This window comes from Lissotriton vulgaris, chromosome 6 (genome assembly GCF_964263255.1).
Source record: "Lissotriton vulgaris chromosome 6, aLisVul1.2, whole genome shotgun sequence".
NCBI lineage: Eukaryota > Metazoa > Chordata > Amphibia > Caudata > Salamandridae > Lissotriton > Lissotriton vulgaris.
In genome coordinates, this window is record NC_141694.1 from 1290362773 (window position 1) to 1290382211 (window position 19439).

The 19439-nt window shown below is 45.9% G+C and overlaps 1 protein-coding gene across 1 annotated transcript in view; it reads left to right on the forward strand.

Moving 5' to 3' along the window:
• ADGB (androglobin) overlaps positions 1–19439 on the forward strand; it is a 1363241-nt gene that overhangs the window by 607802 nt on the left and 736000 nt on the right. Inside the window, exon 18 of the mRNA XM_086927423.1 lies at positions 2688–2829. Coding sequence (XP_086783549.1) covers positions 2688–2829 — 142 coding nt within the window. The remainder of the gene's footprint in view (positions 1–2687; positions 2830–19439) is intronic.

Sequence of the window (19439 nt, forward strand, 5' to 3'; positions counted from 1 at the left end):
TCATCCCTTGGGTTGCCAGAAGGTCATGGGGGCTTTCATCAGGACCACGGTGCAAAGTGGGTAGAGACCTCTCACGTCTCTACATGTGAAAAGAAAATTGTGATTCTCAAGGAACATGTCGTTATGCTGCTCCTAATAAGGTATATAGTGTACCTGTAGAGAAAAAAGGACATACTAGACAAAGGTAAGGGTATGGGAAACCATTGAAAGACTAATCTACTGGTTTAAAATACCAGGAACATATAATATGCACATTGGCGTCGCAACTAAAAAATGGCAATACTTCACACTGCCTGCCCTCATCCCAGATTAAGGTCAACTCTCTCATTATTAACGTGGCAACTGAATGGATTGTTATTTGGTTGTTTAGATCTTGGTAGTAGATATCAAGGTTTAAAATCTGTTCACAATAGGTTATACATGTTGGTAATCATTTCCTCTTCTAGATGTTGTGAAAATCTAACAACTGTAGAATAGCCAAATTTTGCGTTGTTTTTGTGTCTATTACTATATTTGTTTAGCTTGGCGAGTAGTGATCTATTGGTAATTTATCTCAACGTTCCATGCACAACGCATTCATCTGTGTCACTCGTCAAGGAGCTTTCCTTAGTGAATATATGGTGCCCCATAAATATATAGAAACATGGCGTATTTAGAGGAAGTTACCCTTACACGTAGCATACTCATTAAACTGTCTCACTCACAAACGTACCTTCGCTAGTGGCTATATTGTGCCGCTTCAGGATCCAGGTGGGTCAGGGAGGCACACTACAACAACGAATAAGGATTCAATTTGGAGGTCAAAGAAAATAAAGATACATTACAGTTTTCGTCGTGTTCGCGGCATTCGCGCTACCTCTGCTGCTCCGTCAGTTACTTGTTCTGACACTGCCAACGCTGGTCCCAGAAACAGGTTGTTGTTCCGGGACTGCGTATATGAGGTCCTGAGTAGATAGATAGATGGAAAAAAGACTTCCGTGTGTCACATAATAGTCTGCTTTTTTTGGTTCTTAATCTCTTTGAGAGACATATAGGAAAATTATTAAGAGTGTTATTAGTAATGCGCACGTTATTGCCGCATTGGTCCTAGTAGATTTGCAAAGTTAATTATGGTGGTCTAAGTTGACTTTGCACAAAAAATATTAAATAGGTGGAAATCAGACTATTAATGAAAATTGGCTAAGGTCATGTGCCCGGTCTGATTCATCCAAAGGTCAATAGTTCCTTATTTTCGCATTTGCTGAGCTAATATTTTCAGTTCAATATTACTGGGAATGTAGCAGACAGTTCATGGAAAATAGAGGTTTAACCTTTTGGGGTATAAAATGCGGATGAGTCATTTGTAAGATCTCCCGGATCGGTGGTTAATTTCTAGATTCAGCCTATTGGTACTCATTGTAGGCAAATACAGAGTCATAGTGGTTGACATACTTCTAGTATTTGTCCCTGTTACTTACAGACATTATTCTCCTGTGTTTAGCTTCTTGCTGCTTATAGCTAGGTGTGTTGCCGTTATCTGTAAACGTTGCCCCATGGTACATTATCATTTAGTCCATTTTGGTCCATGTTGCATTTTGACAGCCTTTCTGTGCCAGCCTTTCCGACACAGAAAGGCTGTGAGAAGGCAACTTTGGGGCTTCCCAGCAGGGCCCCCATGGGTGCCAGGCCAGGCCTCCGGATGGCGGCCGAGGGGGCACCTATGGTGTCCCCTGTTGATCCCTGCACCCGGTGGCCTTGAGGAGCCTGCCACTGGAGTGCAGGTTTGAACTGCACCTCTGCTCATTACAAAGAGAGCATGCATTCCGGTCGGAATGCATGCTCCCACTGTAAAGAATAGCATTGCGACCGAACAGTGTTCGGTCGCATCCTAAGTGCTGGTTTGCGACTGTCGACAGGAGGTCGGTTGATCCCAGTTCCAAATTGATGACGGACGAACTCAAGTCCGTCCGACATCAAAATCGGCCCCTAAGTCTTATTTGGTCTATAGGCACTATTTTCTTTAAAGAGTTTCTCCTAGAGCAGCCACAACATACTTTCCTGCAACATTCACCAGCCATGCGCTCTTTCATTTTCCAAACAGCCCGGGACAATGGTGGCTGCTTCTTTGAGATGCAATAAGGTATAGCATTTACAAGAGTTTGAGCTATTGGCATTGTAGATGACAATGCCTAATATTTATGTGTTATCAAAACAGATACATAAAAGGTATTGTAATTTATAATAGCTTAAACTCACACAAATACGAGACCTTGTTGCATTGCAAATGCTTGTTAGAATTTGTTGGCAACACTAGGCAAGATCCTCTGCTAGTTCCTTCCCTAGATGCTGGAAGATGTTTAAATTAGATCTGATATTTGCAGAGAGTCCAGTGGACGTTTGATAAAGGTTGTTTGCCTCCATCTCTTAAACTTGATTTTATTTTATTTTCCTCTTGTTAGTGGATACCCTTAGTTTGCAATTCTGTTTAAGGAGCACAAGGTGAATAGTACGTGTTTTTTAATAAATACACTTAACCGTATTTGTTTGATGTCTTATGTTGATTGGATTTAAAAAACATATATTTTGAATCTTTAGTGTAGTAGGTGTGACTCAACACAGAAATAAAGTTTGATTTGGAATTGAATGCCTTTGGTTTCTGCAGAAAAATTTATCATTTCATAGTTTAGAAGAACTTTTTTTTCTTGCAGCCACGCAAAAAGAGGTTAATTTATTACCACAAGGCAAGTTAACAGCTTCACATTGTTCCTTTAAAAGCTTTATTATGGGACCACTAGTTCTCAAAATGCACACAAACGCCATCAAAGCTACAGTGATAAGCCTCCGTCCAGGGTAAGTGACCATCTTTTAAATCAATGCGAACTTGCTAATGGCAAGTTCATATATTTAATAAAATACAATTGTGACTATCTAATTTACGGCTTTTTGTGGAATACATGTGTATTGGTTTTGTGTTTTACATCGTCATCATGAATTAGGTCGAGATTAATTTTGAGATAATTATATATGGGCCCCTATTTATTTGTTTCTGTTCTTGTTAAAATATCAGATGAGTTAGTCCCTTAAGTACTGAGGGGCATATTACCAAGGCAGGCGATATGCGATTTTCGCCACTTTAGCGGCCGTTTTTGGCCGCTAAGCGGCGATAATTTTATCGCCCTATTGGCAAGCTGTCGCTAACAGCAGTTAGCGACAGCTTTTAGGCGATAGCGAGCGGTTTGGGTCCCGCTTTGCATGTCAGCGATATTTATCGCTAATGACATGCAAAGTGGGCATACCCAACCTGTTAGAGACTGAAAGCAGTCGCTAACGTCGCTATCGCCTATTAGCAAGGCAGGCGTAGCGATGGAAATATTCGCACCAAGCGCGAATATCTCCAAAAACTAACGCCTGCTCAGACCTGTTCTTAGCTATTATATCCCATGGGAGGAGGATATAATGGCTAAGACCCTGCTAGCGATAATGCGTGAATATCGCTGTATTCTCAGCGATATTCACTGATTTCGCCGCTATCGCCAGAAATATTATCGCTTTTGAGATAAACGTTGCTAATAGCACGTTATCTCAGCGATAATATCCGGTGATGCGCGGCGATAAAAAAATTGCCGCTAAGCCTACTTAGCGATAAACATCGCTAGTTGTTAGTTGAGTTCCTCCACCCCCATTGATGTTTGGTAAGTTCACATGTTAGCCTTTATAACTTTTTTCAACAAAAGTTACAAAGGCCAATGTTGAGGTTTTTATTTACACGTGTTGGGGTTTCTAAAGATACCCAGGATTTGTCGATTTTTTTGGAGGGAACCGAGAAAATATCCATCATGTAGCATATTTTTTTAAATGGGAAAAATGTACTATGAAAGAGAGCACACATTTTTTGCAAAATTGCTAGAATAGAAAAGGTTCCTTCCCAATTTTCAGAAACAAATCTTCATAGCATGTGTGCTGTATATACATATGTTTGGCATAGTGTTGCCTTTAGTGTTGAACCCAGATATTGCAACTGCTTTTTCTTTTAAGAAGCTTCGAGTCACATGATGTTGTGTCACTCCTCCCTCAGTGCGCATGATCACCGAGTCCACTTTCAGCTGGTGAAAGTGGACTATATTAACGCATGTGTACTGTGCATTGTAACTAGATAAATAATGTGTAAATAATGAAACATTTGTTATCACTGCCAGTTTCAGGGATGAGGGTGTGCACGTGTGAATCCACAATTATATGCACTGTGTACAGTTGCTTACGCTGTAAAATTGTACTTACATGTGGAAAGAAAAATGGAGAGAAATTAATTTGATAATAACACATCTTCTCCTGATCTGTATTGCCACACTTCCCTGATAAAAATAGTATCCCATTTTTGTGGCTGGGCAATTGCCTGCAACAGGAACACCACCCTCCACCCCTACAGCCACCAACATGCAATGCGAAAACATCAAGATTTTTCCTTTGCAATTCACCCATTCTGGCTATGTGCATAGCTGCTGTATTTAAGCCTGAGCTTGGTCAGCCGCCCCAGAAACCTACCAACTTCACACACTGCTCAAAAACTAGAAACCCAGGGTAGAGCAGGTGGTTCGACCTTTCGTGGTTCCACTATGTTTTCATAACCAAATAACCCACAAATATTTAACTGAAATTACAAATTAACCTCCCTGCTGTAAGGAAACGTTCCAGAATCTACGGGGTTTGACAAAAATACGAACTCCCAGCATTTCCACACTTCTCCTGATAAAAATGGCAGCCCCACTTGTGTGGGTGGGTTTATTGCCTGCACCAGAAACCGGTGAAAATTTGGACCATGTGAAGTCCAAATGGTGTCAATAAGATCTTCACATGGTTGTAGTTTGTTCCATTCCAAGACATGTGTTCTGATCACCCAAACATGAGAGGCAGCCTTTCAGTCATGAGTCAGCTGAGTTCACTTTATCTACAATAAGACCACAACCCACAACCATCCTCAACCTACTCTGCGAAGAAACTGGAACAAAATCACCATCGACCAGATCTCCTCATCGCTTCTCCAAAACCCCCCTGCCCACTCCTCAAACCCCGACCAAGCAGCCATTAACCTCACCCAATGGCTACCCAACAGCGCCGACATCCTAGCACCGTTGAAAAAACGTCAAATCAAACTAGGCAGCAAAAACGCCCCCTGGTTCAAAGATGATCTTAAGAAATCTAAGAAACTCTGTCGTTCCCTCGAGAAGGCCTGGAAAAAAGACCCAAACACCAACACCAAGGACGCCTTCAAAAACGCTACCCGCATACACCACCAACTTATTCGAACTGCCAAGAAAGCCGCATTCAAAGATCGACTAGACAGCCCACAACAGCAAGGAGTTATTCAACATCATCAAAGAGTTTACCAACCCCACCACCAACCCCAATGACATCACCCCCTCCCAAGCCCTCTGCGACTCCCTAGCTTCATTCTTCCACAACAAAATCGCAGACATCCACAACAGCTTCGACAACCGACCCGGAGACCTACCCACCCATCCTTCTGCCACACCTTCACCCCCCCTGAACATCCTTAATGACTGGAACACAATCTCCACTGAGGACACCATCCGCTTGATGAACTCCATCCACTCAGGATCCCCCACAGACCCATGCCCTCACCACATCTTCAACAAAGCAGACTCCATCATAGCACCACACCTCCGAGACGTCATCAACTGCTCCCTCAACTCCGGCACCTTCCCAGAAAGCTGGAAACACGCAGAACTCAGCGCCCTTCTCAAAAAACCCACAGCTGACCCCACCGAACTCAAAAACTACCGCCCCATCTCGCTCCTTCCATTCCCGGCCAAAGTCATCGAGAAAGCTGTCAACAACCAGCTCGCCGCCTTCCTCGAAACCAACAAATCCCTCGACTTCTCACAGTCCGGCTTCCGAGCCAAATACAGCACTGAGACCGCACTCATCGCAGCAACAGACGACATTCGAACTCTCTGGACAATGGAGACACAGTCGCCCTCATCCTCCTCGACCTCTCCGCAGCCTTCGACACAGTCTGTCATAGCACCCTATTACAGCGCCTCAATAACATCGGAATCCAAGGAAAAGCACTGGAATGGATCACCTCATTCCTTGCCGGAAGAACCCAGAGAGTCCTCCTCCCACCATTCAAGTCAGAGGCCACTGAAGTCATCTGCGGCGTGCCACAAGGATCTTCACTCAGCCCCACCCTCTTCAACGTATACATGAGCCCCCTCGCGGCCATCGCACGCCAACACAACCTCAACATCATCTCCTACGCTGACGACACTCAACTGATCCTTTCACTCACCAAAGACCCTAATACTGCCAAAACCAACCTACATGAAGGAATGAAAGAAGTAGCCGAGTGGATGAAGCACAGCCGTCTGAAATTGAACTCAGACAAAAGTCCTTATCCTGGGTACCTCCCCCTCTGCCTGGGATGACTCTTGGTGGCCTGAGGCCCTGGGAAAAGCACCTACCCCGACGGACCACGCACGTAACCTGGGCGTCATCCTGGACTCCTCACTCTCTATGAACAGACAAGTCAACACCGTCTCATCATCTTGCTTCAACATTCTTCGCATGCTCAAAAAAACATTCCGCTGGATCCCCACCGAAACTAGGAAAACGGTCACCCACGCACTGGGCACGAGTCGCCTGGACTACGGAAACACCCTATACGCCGGTACCACCGCAAAACTCCAGAAAAAACTCCAACGGATCCAGAACGCTTCAGCCAGACTCATACTAGACATCCCGCGTAAAGACCACATCTCTGGTCACCTGAAAAACCTCCACTGGCTCCCCGTCAATAAGAGGATTACTTTCCGCCTCCTAACCCAAGCGCACAAAGCACTTTACGAACTTGGACCCGAATGTCTCAACTCACGTCTTTCCTTCTACACCCCCTCCCGCCAGCTACGATCCTCCAACCAAGCCCTTGCCACTGTACCTCGCATCAACAAAACCACCATGGGAGGTAGATGCTTCTCCTACCTGGCAGCTAAAACCTGGAACTCACTTCCCACTCACCTTCGCCTCACTCAGAACCACCTAGCATTCAGAAAACAACTTAAAACTTGGTTATTCGACAATTAATTCCCCTCCTTCAAGAGCCTTGAGACCCTCTGGGTATGTAGCGCGCTATATAAATCATTTGACTTGACTTGACTTGACATGTGGTAAGACTTTTGACATTGACTGGAAGTGTCAGAGTTTTTTGTCACATAAATATGGGAAAAAGTAATTTTTTACTCTTACTTTGATGTTTGCAGGGCCGTCTGGATAAGATAACATACTGGAATCCATGCAAGCCACAACACTACTGAGTCCTGTGTCTGTCTGGTTTTCAGAAATGCCCAGATTTGGTAGGGTTCCTTGGTTGTCAACTGACCCAGAGCCAGAATAGTGCAGCCATGCACCATGGCAAGTGAGAGAAAATTAGGAATTCTTTGAATAGTTTTAACATATTGGCTAGCAAAGAGAGGTTAAGCTTTTCCCTTATTCTTCCTCCACCTGGTGCCAGAAATATTGTTTGGTGTCCAGAGGTGGGAACAGACGGCAATATAGTCCAGCACGCCACCTCGCCCCACCCCACCCCACCCCACCCCACCCCATTGCATTTCTTACTTTTCCCCTAATAGTCTGTTTGGCTTTCAGACCCCTGAGAGATATGTAACAACTGTCTCCCATATGGACGTGGGGTCAGAATGCCCACCAGACCGTCAAGGAAGAAAGTGAGAAACAGACTGGAGTGTGGGACTTGCCCATCCTATGACTTCACTGTAGCCCCCTCCTGCAGGCCCCTGGCAGTCTTTATGCTAACCATGAGTGGCAGAATGAGGGATTTACACCCTCTCTCCCAGTTGCTATGTCAAAACTATGCCATGAATAATAGAATCCAAATGTTCTCTCTCTTGTCATGGGGGTCACAGTATAATCCAGGGAAGCAGAAAGAATGTTGGGGCTTTCGGGATAAGGATGTGGCCCGATGCCAAGATGGGCTGCACCCCACCCCATACTTTAAAAAAAACTTTTCCCTAGCATCCAGTGGGCATTCTGCACCCCAGGGGTGCAGATTGGAGGTATAGCTTCCAATCTGCACTCCCTGGGGATGTCAGAATGACTGATTGGGCTTCAGGTTTGAGCAATATGGCTTATGCCAGGATTGACAAGCTCCCAACCCCTTTTATTTTTAAAATATATCCATGGCATTCAGTGGGCTGTCAGATTGGGATAAACCCCCTAAGTTCCCCTGCCACAGGGCAGAAAGACTGTTTCGGCTTTAGAGGCCTTATACAAGAATGGGCCAGCTCCACCTCATTAAAAAAAGAATTTAACACAGGCTATGAGTAGGCTTTCTACCCACACTTTCCTCTGGGGACATATTAAGGCAAATCTGTCAATTTTTCCAATGGCAGAAAAACTTTTGACGGTTTAGGGGTGGGAAGGATGGCTTAATGCCAGGATGGGCCAGACCCCACCCCAAATGTTTCTTAAATCTACCCCTGCCATCCAGTGAGCTTTCTGCACTGGGGAGTGAAGTTTGTGGGTAAAATCCCCAATCTGCCCTCCCAGGGGAGGGCAGAATAACTCTTGGGGCTTTATGGGTGTGGGATATGGCCTGATGACCGGATGAAAGAGGCCCACACTATTTAAAAAAAGTTCTGTCCTTGGTATCCAGTATGTTTTTAGAGTGGGGTAAATCCCCAATCTGCTCACTGCGGCAGAAAGACTGTTGAAGCTTGATGGTAAGAGATGTGGACTATTGCTAGAAAATGCTGCCATTCACCTCATTTTGAAAAAAAGAATTAAAAAAAAGCTATTCCTGCCATCCCGTGAGCTTTCTCCTCCCTCCTCTCCCAGGAGACATATTAGTGCTAAACCCAGCCAGGAGCAGAAAGATTGTTGAAGATGTAGGGGTGGGGTGGCAGAACGGGCCTGCCCCTACCTCATTTTGTAATATAATAAACCGAGCCTGCATCCCCAGGGATATTGGGGTAGACTGGGGCATTCTGTCTCCAATCGCATCCCCAGGGGGCAGAAACACTGATTAAACTTTAGAGGTGGGGGTATGATCAAATGCCAGAATGGGCCACACCTCCCAATTTGAAAATAAATTACCCCTGTCATCCAATAGGCTTTCTGTCCCAAAGGGGTGGGCAAATTGCGGGTAAATTCCACAATTAGCCCACTGTTGCACAAAGAATATTGATGTTTTATTGGTAGGCGGTAGGGCCCAGTGCGAGGATGGGACAGCTCACACCTCATTTTTAATAAATAAACAAAAATGCATTCCTGGCATCCAGTGGTCTTCTCCCACCCCCCAGAGGGCCAGATTAGTGGTAAATCCCCTTGTTTTCCCCATGGGAGCATTAAGGCTGTTGGGACTTTAGGAGTCTGCGGTGTTCTCTAATGTCATGATGGGTTTGATGTCTAGTGGGCTTTCTTTGTCCCAGGGAGGGAAAATTGTGGGTAGAGTCAGATAAACTGATGAGGCCTTTTGGGGTTGGAAGTATGGCCCAATGTCTGGATGGACTCGATGAACTGGCCCTCACCTCATTTTGTTATAGAAATCAACTGCTGATGTCTAATGGACTTTCCACCCTGCCCAGAGGGGCAGATTGAGGTAAATTCCCCAATCAACCTCTGGGAAGGCAAAAACAATGTTGGGCTTTTAGTTGTGGGGGTGGGACCCAAAAAAGGCGGACCCCAGTTCCATTCTGTTTTTCAAAAAAACATAAGCTCTGGGGTCTTGTGAATTTTTGCTCACTGGGTGCAAGATTGCAGTCTCTCTCGGGGAGAACATTTGACCACACTTGGTGGGGCCGCTTCTCCCTGAGTCATCTCTAGAGGGAAGTGTGGGGATTTCTGCTTAGCAATTACTCTCCTGCTGCCTCCACTTACCAACCATACCTTTTTCATGGTGATTGGTGCTTGGAAACTGAGATGTGACCCATGCACGAATCCTAGTGAAAGCAGCCGGAGCGTAAAGGATCTGACTGCTTTCCATTTCAGTAGTTCTGACATAAGCACGCATATCACAATGTGCATCACAATGATTGATCAAAAAATCTGCAGCTGTGAGGTAAGCTCTTCCATTCCAGCTCGTCTTTTTTACAAAAAGCAGAAAATACTTTAGGAGCCTTATTATACTTAGGATGCATTGTTCCCTTCTGATAGATACTTCTAACTACAGATTCCTCACCTTGTAAATATATCCTTAGTTGCCAGACTGGATCTGTAGATTTTTCTCACTCAGTATTTCTCCTGTACACCAGGTGGCAATGTGCGTCTCTGCGCCAACTCAGTCTCACCTCCGAAATGACTCCACCCCTGCCTACTATCACAAGTTTCTTTCTTTCTGAGTGCCGATCTGGAGCTCTCTCCCTAACTGTTTTTCCATGGTAATCTGGAAATGTGAAGCCGATTTCCACGCTGTTGAGTCTGGTGAAAGACATGTAAGTCCTGCATCTGGTTGAAGTCAAGGGCTTGGACCCACTCTCAAACCCATCTTGCCACTGATCCTCCTCCCAATCGAAGTCATCAGGTAAGTCCAAGGAAAAGGAGAGTAAGAAGTCAAAGGAGGATTCCTCCCTGTCCCACCGCTCCTCCTCAGAAATGGTGTGGACCTCAAGGTGCCTCTCGATCTTGGTCCCCTACTGAGGAAACAATCAGCCAACTTGTCAGGGTACACTTTGAGTTTCCAGGTCCATTGGTGATGTCAGAGCAGATAGAGGCTTTCACTAAAGCCATGCTGTGCATATTCAGCACCATGCTGGCTTCCTCTAACATGCCTTTGCGGCCCCAGAGATCTGAGGAAGCCTCCAGTTGGTTTACCAGCAACTGTTCCATCCTCGAATCCATCTGTGCCTTTTGCCCCCACTGCGGGGTCCACCCCATCTCTTGGACCGCACTTAACCTGACTGCAATTTCCGCTCCATGACCCATGTCGGTCAGTGTCATCTCAACGTCGTCCCTGATACTGACAATGTTGGAGTAGGACCCAATTGTCTTGTCTGACTCGAAAGCAAACCTGATTTGACTTTGACCGAAGGCTCGTCACCCGCTATAACCGGCACGACCTCATTCTGACAGGGAACACTTCCCTTATGAAGATATCGTCCATAAGCCATTCACAATTTTTTGGGCTCAGAGTCTGCCCAATGCCAACATAATCTTGAAGATGACAATAGAGATGATGACGCCCAATATTATGATGAGCTGAACTTGTACATGAATTTGCAGGGTGCCAGTGGTTGGGTACCTCCCCTGACACAGGGTTGAGTTTCCCCTGGGGCATTTTAATGGAGGAATTAGATTCTTTTACGGTGGTGGTCTTTCATGGGGTCAAAGTCTAGGATTTACAACCGCCAGCCATTTAGGTCATGACAGATTTGCTGACAGAGATTCTGGGCACAGACAGGCATCTACCTAGCTGCTTCTTCCTTTTAAGAAAGAGCTCACTGACACATTGATGGGCACCTGGACAAGCCTTGCTCTTGTCTGCTGGTACATAGGCAGATGGCCAGACACCACAGGCCTGCCCCCTGAATCCATGCCTTCTGGACCAAGTAACCTACACTAGAATTTAAACATGTAGGGACATTCAAAAGATATGTGTTTTCTTCTGCCAGACTAGCTTCTAACTAGTCTAAGCTAGCTGCCTCCTGGGCAGCTATTTACATGATTTGTGGGATATGGTTGATGAGATTGTGACAGCATTCCATTTATAATCTTTATTTCGGCAATACATGCCCTAAAAGACATAGACACAATCATAAAAACAACAATTATCATTATAAAAACAATAGGTTTAAAACAGATTCATGATGCTACAAAATCTACATAGTAGATGATTCAAGACAGTCAATAACCACTGCATCATAAGTTAAAAAATTATTTGTAAAGTGCAAGTGTATTAAGAAAGTTAAGCAGTATTCAGCACATCCCTTCGTTTAATCCATATCGCCGCTAGAAATTTTGCAACAGCAAAAACAACTATAGGTGACAAGTCCGTTTTAAGAATGCGATAGGCTTGCAAGCAGTGTGTGATTCGCATATTTTTACACAAGGGCACCAACCAGTGCCTCCTCATTTGTCGATAAGCTGGACAAAAAAACATAACGTATATTTCAGTTTCCAGATCACAACTGCAGTTGGGACAATGTTTCGGGGCAGATAAAAGACAATTACATGTGAAAGCTCTAATTGGTAGTGTGCCATACCCCCACTGTAGATACAGATTCCTCGTAAAAACAGGGAAGATATCATCCATAACACTTTCAAAGTAATACAAATCCTTTTGCTTTAAAAAACAATCTGTTAGAGTGCCACTGCGTGCGCTACATATTGTTGCAATACGTTTGTTTTCATAAAAAAGTTTAGACAAGCTTTTCCTTGGGTACCTGGGACAAGCAGTTTCAGGATTATACCACATTTGCGGGAGCCCTAACTTAATAAATTCATTTTTAATATAAGCGAGCCACGGGATTTTCCACGCATTTGGTGTGCTTAGGATTTCTAGTAATTCCTGTCTATAAGCCAAAAGCTCCGGAGTGCTCCATAATCTCCGCCAAAACGCTAGAGGCTTCAAGCCCACAACCTCATCAATTGGCCTTAATCCCATATCCAATCTAATAGGTACCAGGGGAGTGCTGGGGGGCAACGTCAGCAGTTGCCTGAGGAATTTATTTTTGTGAGAGCAGTTCTGGAAGAGTTTCATGTAAATTTAATACAGACAATCCAAGATGGGCAGGATTCAGCAAAGTCTGTAATCCATTCTGGATTGTACCTTATTGATTTACACATGGTAGTCTGTACTAGCAAGGTGGTTCGGCGCCACACATTGATGAGATCCACAGGCTTCTTGGGTGATGTCCAAGAGTAATTAATGAACTTGCTGTTTGACAGTACACCGTCTCTACGCAGATAAAGCTGGCTCTGCATTGAAGTGCTTGAAGGAAAGCAGGGCCACAGCGCACTCCCTAGGCCTTTCAGTGCCTGTGTGACAGTATTACCAACAGTGTCATCCCTTTTGAGGCTTCAGAAGAGGTTCAACGCAAAGGCAAGGCAATGCCCTCCACCCCCAACAACAGACCCCCAAGTCCTTTTGAAGCCGGGATAGGTGATCTAGTAGACAACGCCCAGGCCAGCAGGGGAAGCATCCTGGCTTGTACCTTGTTGTCCTAGCTTCAGCTGCCAAGTTGCTTTAGTTTGCCCTCTTTACCACATGCCACTCTGTAGGAGGGAGGATAAGTTATCACCTCTGTGGATGGCAAAGCAATCCATCCGACAAGTGGGGTCTCAAAATCATTTAATAAGGCCACACCCTACTATTTCTGTCAGATCTGGCTCACATCCCGCCCACCTCAGCCCTGGATATGCGAAGGCGACATATAGAGGGTCCAAGCATCTAAAATATGGCCTGCTTGTTACTGCAGGCATTCATGCTATTTTAGATTGTCGCCTGCTCAATTTCGTTCTGAAGAAGGACAATCTCAAGGTACGCAATTTGGCCTACGTTCTTTCTGCCCTGGATCCAGGAGACTGGATGGCAGTTCTGGACCTGCCAGATGCCAGTTTTCACTTTCCCTCCGTTCAGTTCCTCAGGCATTTTTTGTGGTTTGAGGTGGCCTAGATCATTTTCAGTTCTCTGTGCTCCCCTTTGGCCTCACAGGTGCCCCTTGTGTGATCACGAAAGTGATGGCGGTGGTTGCAGCACACCTTTGGAGGTTTGGTATAACAATCTTCTCCTGTCTCGACATCTGGTTGTTGAAGACAGGCTCCCCACAGTCAGTCGTAGGCCACCTCAAGATGACAGCAAACCTCCTAACATCTTTGGGGTGCTTTATCAATGTGCCAAAGTCACACTGCAATTCTTTGCAGAAGCTGCCATTCATCTGAGGCATCCTTCATACAGTGCAATTTTGAGCCTTTTTCCTAGATGTCAGTTAGTGGCTCTTAGACTTCTCGGCCTCCAATATCATGCTTTTTGATTATGCGAGATGGCACATATGACCTTGCAGCGAGATCACTAGTCTTAGTGGGCTCAGCACCAAAGGAATCTGTCAGATTCCATTCAGGTTACGCAGGAGACTGCGAAAGACCTGCAGTGGTGACTGCTAGACCACAATTGGACTGCCTGCAAATCCCTCTCCCTACCCTAACCAGAGCTGGCACTGGTTACAGACATGTCTCTGTTGAGTTGAGCAAGTCATCTGGGGTAGGTGGAGATCAAAATACTCTGGTGTCCAGCGGAGATCTGTCTTCTCCAAAACAGTCTTTTTGGGTTGTGGGAGACTAATTTGGGGTGGAAGGCCTTTCTACCGTCCATCAAAGGGATGCTGGTTCAGGTCCCCACGGACAACTCTACCAGCAAGTGGTGCAGCAACAAGCAGGGCAGAGTGGAGTCTTGAGGTCTATGCCAAAAGGCCTGCGCCTTTAAAATTGGCTACATCCACAGGGTGTTTCCCTGGTGTGTACCGCGTAGCAAGATCTTTAAATGACAGTACGGACAAACACAGCTGCCAAGGTCCAGGGCTGTGTATTCTCTGAGTCTCCAAGGACTCTGTCTACATCCAAGCAAGAAGGAATCTCCCTTGGAGTGATGGAGTAACTTCCCTTCATCCGTGGGTACCTCTACGTCGATGACGAGTTTGCTGAGCCTGTTGTCCCAAGTGCATCTCCTGCCTCTTCTACACATGTGGTGATTTGTGGTTCTCCAGAGTCCTGGCCAGTCTTCCCTACAACTTGAGCAACTGTAATCTCTCTCCAGATAAAGTGAACCACCTCCCTGTGCACACGTCTGTTTATCGTTATCAAAGCTTGTTGGCTCGCTTCACGGAAGATCCTCAAGCTCCAAGAAGCTCCAGCCACTAGCATTGTACAGCTCCAACAATTACTTTTTGCCTGTATCCTCTGGATATGTGTACTGCTGAGGCTTCCCTGTGCCTCCCTGTACCTGCTTCCATAGTGTACACAAAGGGGCTCCATCGATTCCTGCTGGCTGTCCTGCATGCGGAGGTCTGGCTCTGACTTACCTTTGCTGGGTTAGTGCCACAGTACTTGCTGGTCTGCAACAACGCATCTTCTCCCGTGAACCTTTGTTTGCATTTGCCAAGGCTTGTTGGTGGCCTTGCTGTCCACTGAGCTTCCTGCACTCGTTGACTGGCATGGGGCAGCTCATGGACAGCTCCTCTACTCCTGCATTGTCGCCTGGTATCCAAATCTGCTGTTACAACCTCACCATGCTACAGCAAGAACCTCTGAGAAGAGCTGGTATTGTGCTCCTGTGCCTCCTGTTCAGCTCGGGGTAGTTTGGACTCTGTCCCCTCTGCTTTCAGGTTCTTCTCATCTAGATTTTATATCATGGTGTAATCGGCCTCGTCCACTAGACTCTGTAGCTGTTGATCCTCCAGGACGCTCCATTGGCGTCAACGAGCGGTTCTGACATGACTTCACCAGTATGCACCTGGCCTCCCTGGTGTAGGTATTCTGGTTTCCTGTATATCCACTTTGGGAAGGGTACTAGAACCGTAAAAATCCAACCACAACTTACTCTCTGTTGTCCTAGGGACGTTTGACCCTGTATAAACTCTCTGCGCCAGGGTGCTTTGGGTCCATGGCAACTCACCTTGGGTGTTTCCGTGCTTCCCCTGGGGACTTCCATCCTTGTAGTATTAGTCCCGTTTTGGTAACCATTTATATTCCACAACTTAAGTATATGGTTCTGAACCCCCCCCCAGGGGCCATGTATTTTACAATGCTACTTACCTATTTCTGAAGTATTTCTTGTGTGTATTTATATCTTCAGATTGGAGATATACCAAGTTAGTGTCTAGTTTGTGTTAATAAATGTAAAGTATTTTTATGCACACCTGGGGTGGTTCTTTCTTATGTGTAAGTTTGCTGACTAACAATATGGTAAAAGCATCCACTTTACACCCTCCTGAATAAATCAATCAAGAGTTTGTATAGCGTCTCTACTCACTGAGAGGGTCTCACGGCGCTGAGAGGGGGGCTGCTGATCCATTCAAGGTGTAGAGGTCAGTCGAAGAGCCAGTTTTTGAGATCCTTCCTGAATTGGGTCAACAATGCGGATAATCCTTAGCTACTCGCCATAGCTTCCCCATGAGAGCTTTGGTTATCAGAGATCTAAACACTATCTCTAAGGGTTGCTAGACTCAGTGCACAGTGCCTCACCATAGGTTGACGCTATATACTGAGCCGGTCTCCTACATTGGTGGTGCAGCGGCTGGGGTAAAGACTTGCATTTGCTTTACCAGTTTTTTCAACAGTAAGGTTTCCATATGAAACCACTACTACCTTTGCTGAATACACAATACGTGCTGGGTGAGACTGTACCAAATGTTTAGGTTAGGTATCAAGGTTCTAGCATAGCCTTTTCTCCAACCCTTTTGGAAGTTTAGGTTGATAGAGTAGGGTGCACTACACTATACTAGTACCGTCTCCAGTACTTTTGAATCTAGTTAGACTTAGGAGTTTGGGTATAGTACCCTTAGGTTCCAGTAACTTACAACCCTGTGCAAACCTACAAGACTAAAAACATGTAATAACCCCACTAGGTCTGTTCTTCTGGAGTTACTCCTCCAAGATGACTGCCAGCATCCTGGTAATCCACTGCAGGAGGAAGGCCTTGGTGAGGGGATGACCTTGTAGGACAAAATCAGGCGGTACGTAGTTCTACTGGCTCTGTCACTGGACATGGCCATGAGGAAAGCCTTTACCTGTGGAGGGAGGTACTGGTGGTACTGAATGGTGTCATGACAGTAGGCTCACTCTCATACCCCCTGATTTGGTACACAGGATTCTTAGGAGGAGGTCTTCCACTTTCTTCCTCATCCTCCTCCTCACTTTCCTCAGACTCATTTGCTGGGTCCACTCACTCTAATTTAGATGGGAGCCATCCTCGGTAGGAGTACCATCTGCTCGAACTTGAGAAGGCCAAACTCAAGTTGAAGACAGAGAAATTGGCCCTTGAAAGCGATGTCCTAAAAGTGGAGAAGGAGAGTAAAAACTTGGGGTTAGACCCCAATGGTGGCAGCAATAAAGAACAAGAGTCAGAGAGGAACACTTTGATTCTAGGAGTCTTAGCTGGATAGTGCCCCTTTATTAATCTGTGGGGGATATTAAATGGAGCACTGCTATAGAGAGGGCCTGTAAAGTCCAGAAGGTCCCCCAGAAGCATTGGGCAGCTATCCTGTTGGTTCTCTTTTACAGGCAAAAGTAAAGACAAATTACTGGCAGTAAGCGAAGAGGATGCAGACAACTAAAGGTTTTGAAAGAGGCACTTATTGAAGGGTTAGGACTTGTGAAGAAAACAGGATTATGCTCAGGTATACTTAGAAAAACTTTTCACAAGACTGGGTTGATATCATAGACTAAGAAAGACACCAAGGCTTCTACTACCCCCCCACCCCTTAATGCCCCTAGCAGTAGCACTACTAGCAGTAAAAGCCAACAGGGTGTAGCTGGGTTCACCTTGGGTAGTACAGTGAGCTCTGACCTAGTCTGAGAAGTCACTGAGGCAGTCCTGATATTAGAGGACACTTTGGTTACCTGACCTCCTAATATGAGGAAATACAGGCAGCATCTCCTCACAATGATATTGAAGCAGAGGCTTACAGGGATACAAGTGCCAATGTCACTATGGTGACTGAAAAACGGGTGTCACCTGGGCAATACTTACTTGGACACACTTACAGATTCACCAACGCAGATGATATCACTAATAGCCATGGTGGCAGTGATCAGTGTCAGCTGGGGTGGGATTCACTGGCCCTAAAAAGGTTGTGGCATCCTCTAAAATTCCTGTAAAGTGTCTTTTGGACAATGATTTAGAGATGTCACCATGGGCTGAAGTGGAGTTGAGGACACATGCAGTCATACTTGGGATCTCTGAGAATATGTTTGTGATGACTAGAAAACAGGCAAGAAGCAGGGAGATCAAGGAGCAACGGAGAATGAAATGATAGCCCAGACGGCTACCATCATGAGAGATGGGACGGTAAGACTGTATCCTTTCCCCAGAATTCATTGTGAGGTTCAGCCTTCTCAGGAAGATGATCTTGCCCCCTGTGAGGGAACTGCCCCAGAGGAGCTTGTGCCTGACACAGCAGAGCTGCTCGGAGCAGGGGGACCCTCGAGGGAGGAATTGCGTCTGGAGCAGAAATCCTGCCCCTCTGTTGAAAGCCTCAGACAGCAAGCTGCTGCTGAGGCAGGGGATATTAGTGGGACCCACAAGGTCTTTTGGGAGGATGGACTTCTTAATTCGGAGGCTTAGGACCCCTAGCTTGGTGCCACCGGGAGGTTGGTCATTTCTCAGAAGTTGAGGGAGTTCCTCTTGACCCTAGCACATGACATACCACATGCAGGGCACCTTGAACAAAGCAAGACCTGTCCTATACTTCCACTGACCCCATGTCTGAAGATCCTACCCCTCTCTTGAACAGCTCAGACAGCAAGCTGCTGCTGAGGTGGCAGGGAATGTCAGTGGATCCCACAGGATCTATTGGGAAGATGGGCTTCTATATTTTGAAGGCAGGAGTCCCAAGCCTGGTGTAACCAGGAGGTTGGTAATACTCCAGAGACTCAAAGGTTTTCATCTCCCCCTGGCACTTGACATTCCCCTTGCATGAAACCTTGGGCAAAGTAAGACTTTGGACAAAAGTATCCCTCACGTTCACTGGCCCCATATGTTTGAACCCACCAAGGAGTTTTGTTGTTCCTATGTCACCTGCCAAGCCTGTGTTAACTCAGGTGGCACTACAACAATCCCTTTAATCCCACTACCAGTGGTTGGGTTCCCTTTGAAAGGGTAGGGATCGACATTGTTGGTCCCCTAGACCCTCCTGCAGCCTCTGGGAACAGTTGTATCTTGATGGTGGTGGGCCATGCCATCAGGTACCCAGAAGCTATCCGCCTTAGGATCACTTCAGCTACTGCAGTGGCCAAAGCCTTCTTAGGAGGTTTTTCCAGAGTGGGTTTTCCTAAGGAGGTGGTGTCCGACTGAGATGGAAACGTCATGTCTGACTACCTGAAAGCCATGTGGAAAGAGTTTGGTGTCAACTATAAGTTCACTACACACTACCATCCACAGGGTAACAGGTTAGTTGAAAGGTTCAACAAGACCCTTAAATGTATGATTATGGGACTATCTGACAAGCTCAGGAGGAGATAGGATGTTCTTGCCTTCTTTTTTGCCTACAGAGAGGTTCCACAGAAGGGGGTGGGATACAGTCCATTTGAAATTCTGTTTGGACATCCAGTTAAGGGTCCACTTTGTCTAGTGAAGGAGGGATGGGAGCAACCTCTCAAACCTCCTAAGCAGGACATTGTAGATTATGTTCTAGACCTGCGTTTACACATGCTTGAGCACACGAAGAAGGCCAGCAAGAAACCTGGAGGCCAGCCAACAACTTCAGATTGTATGGCAT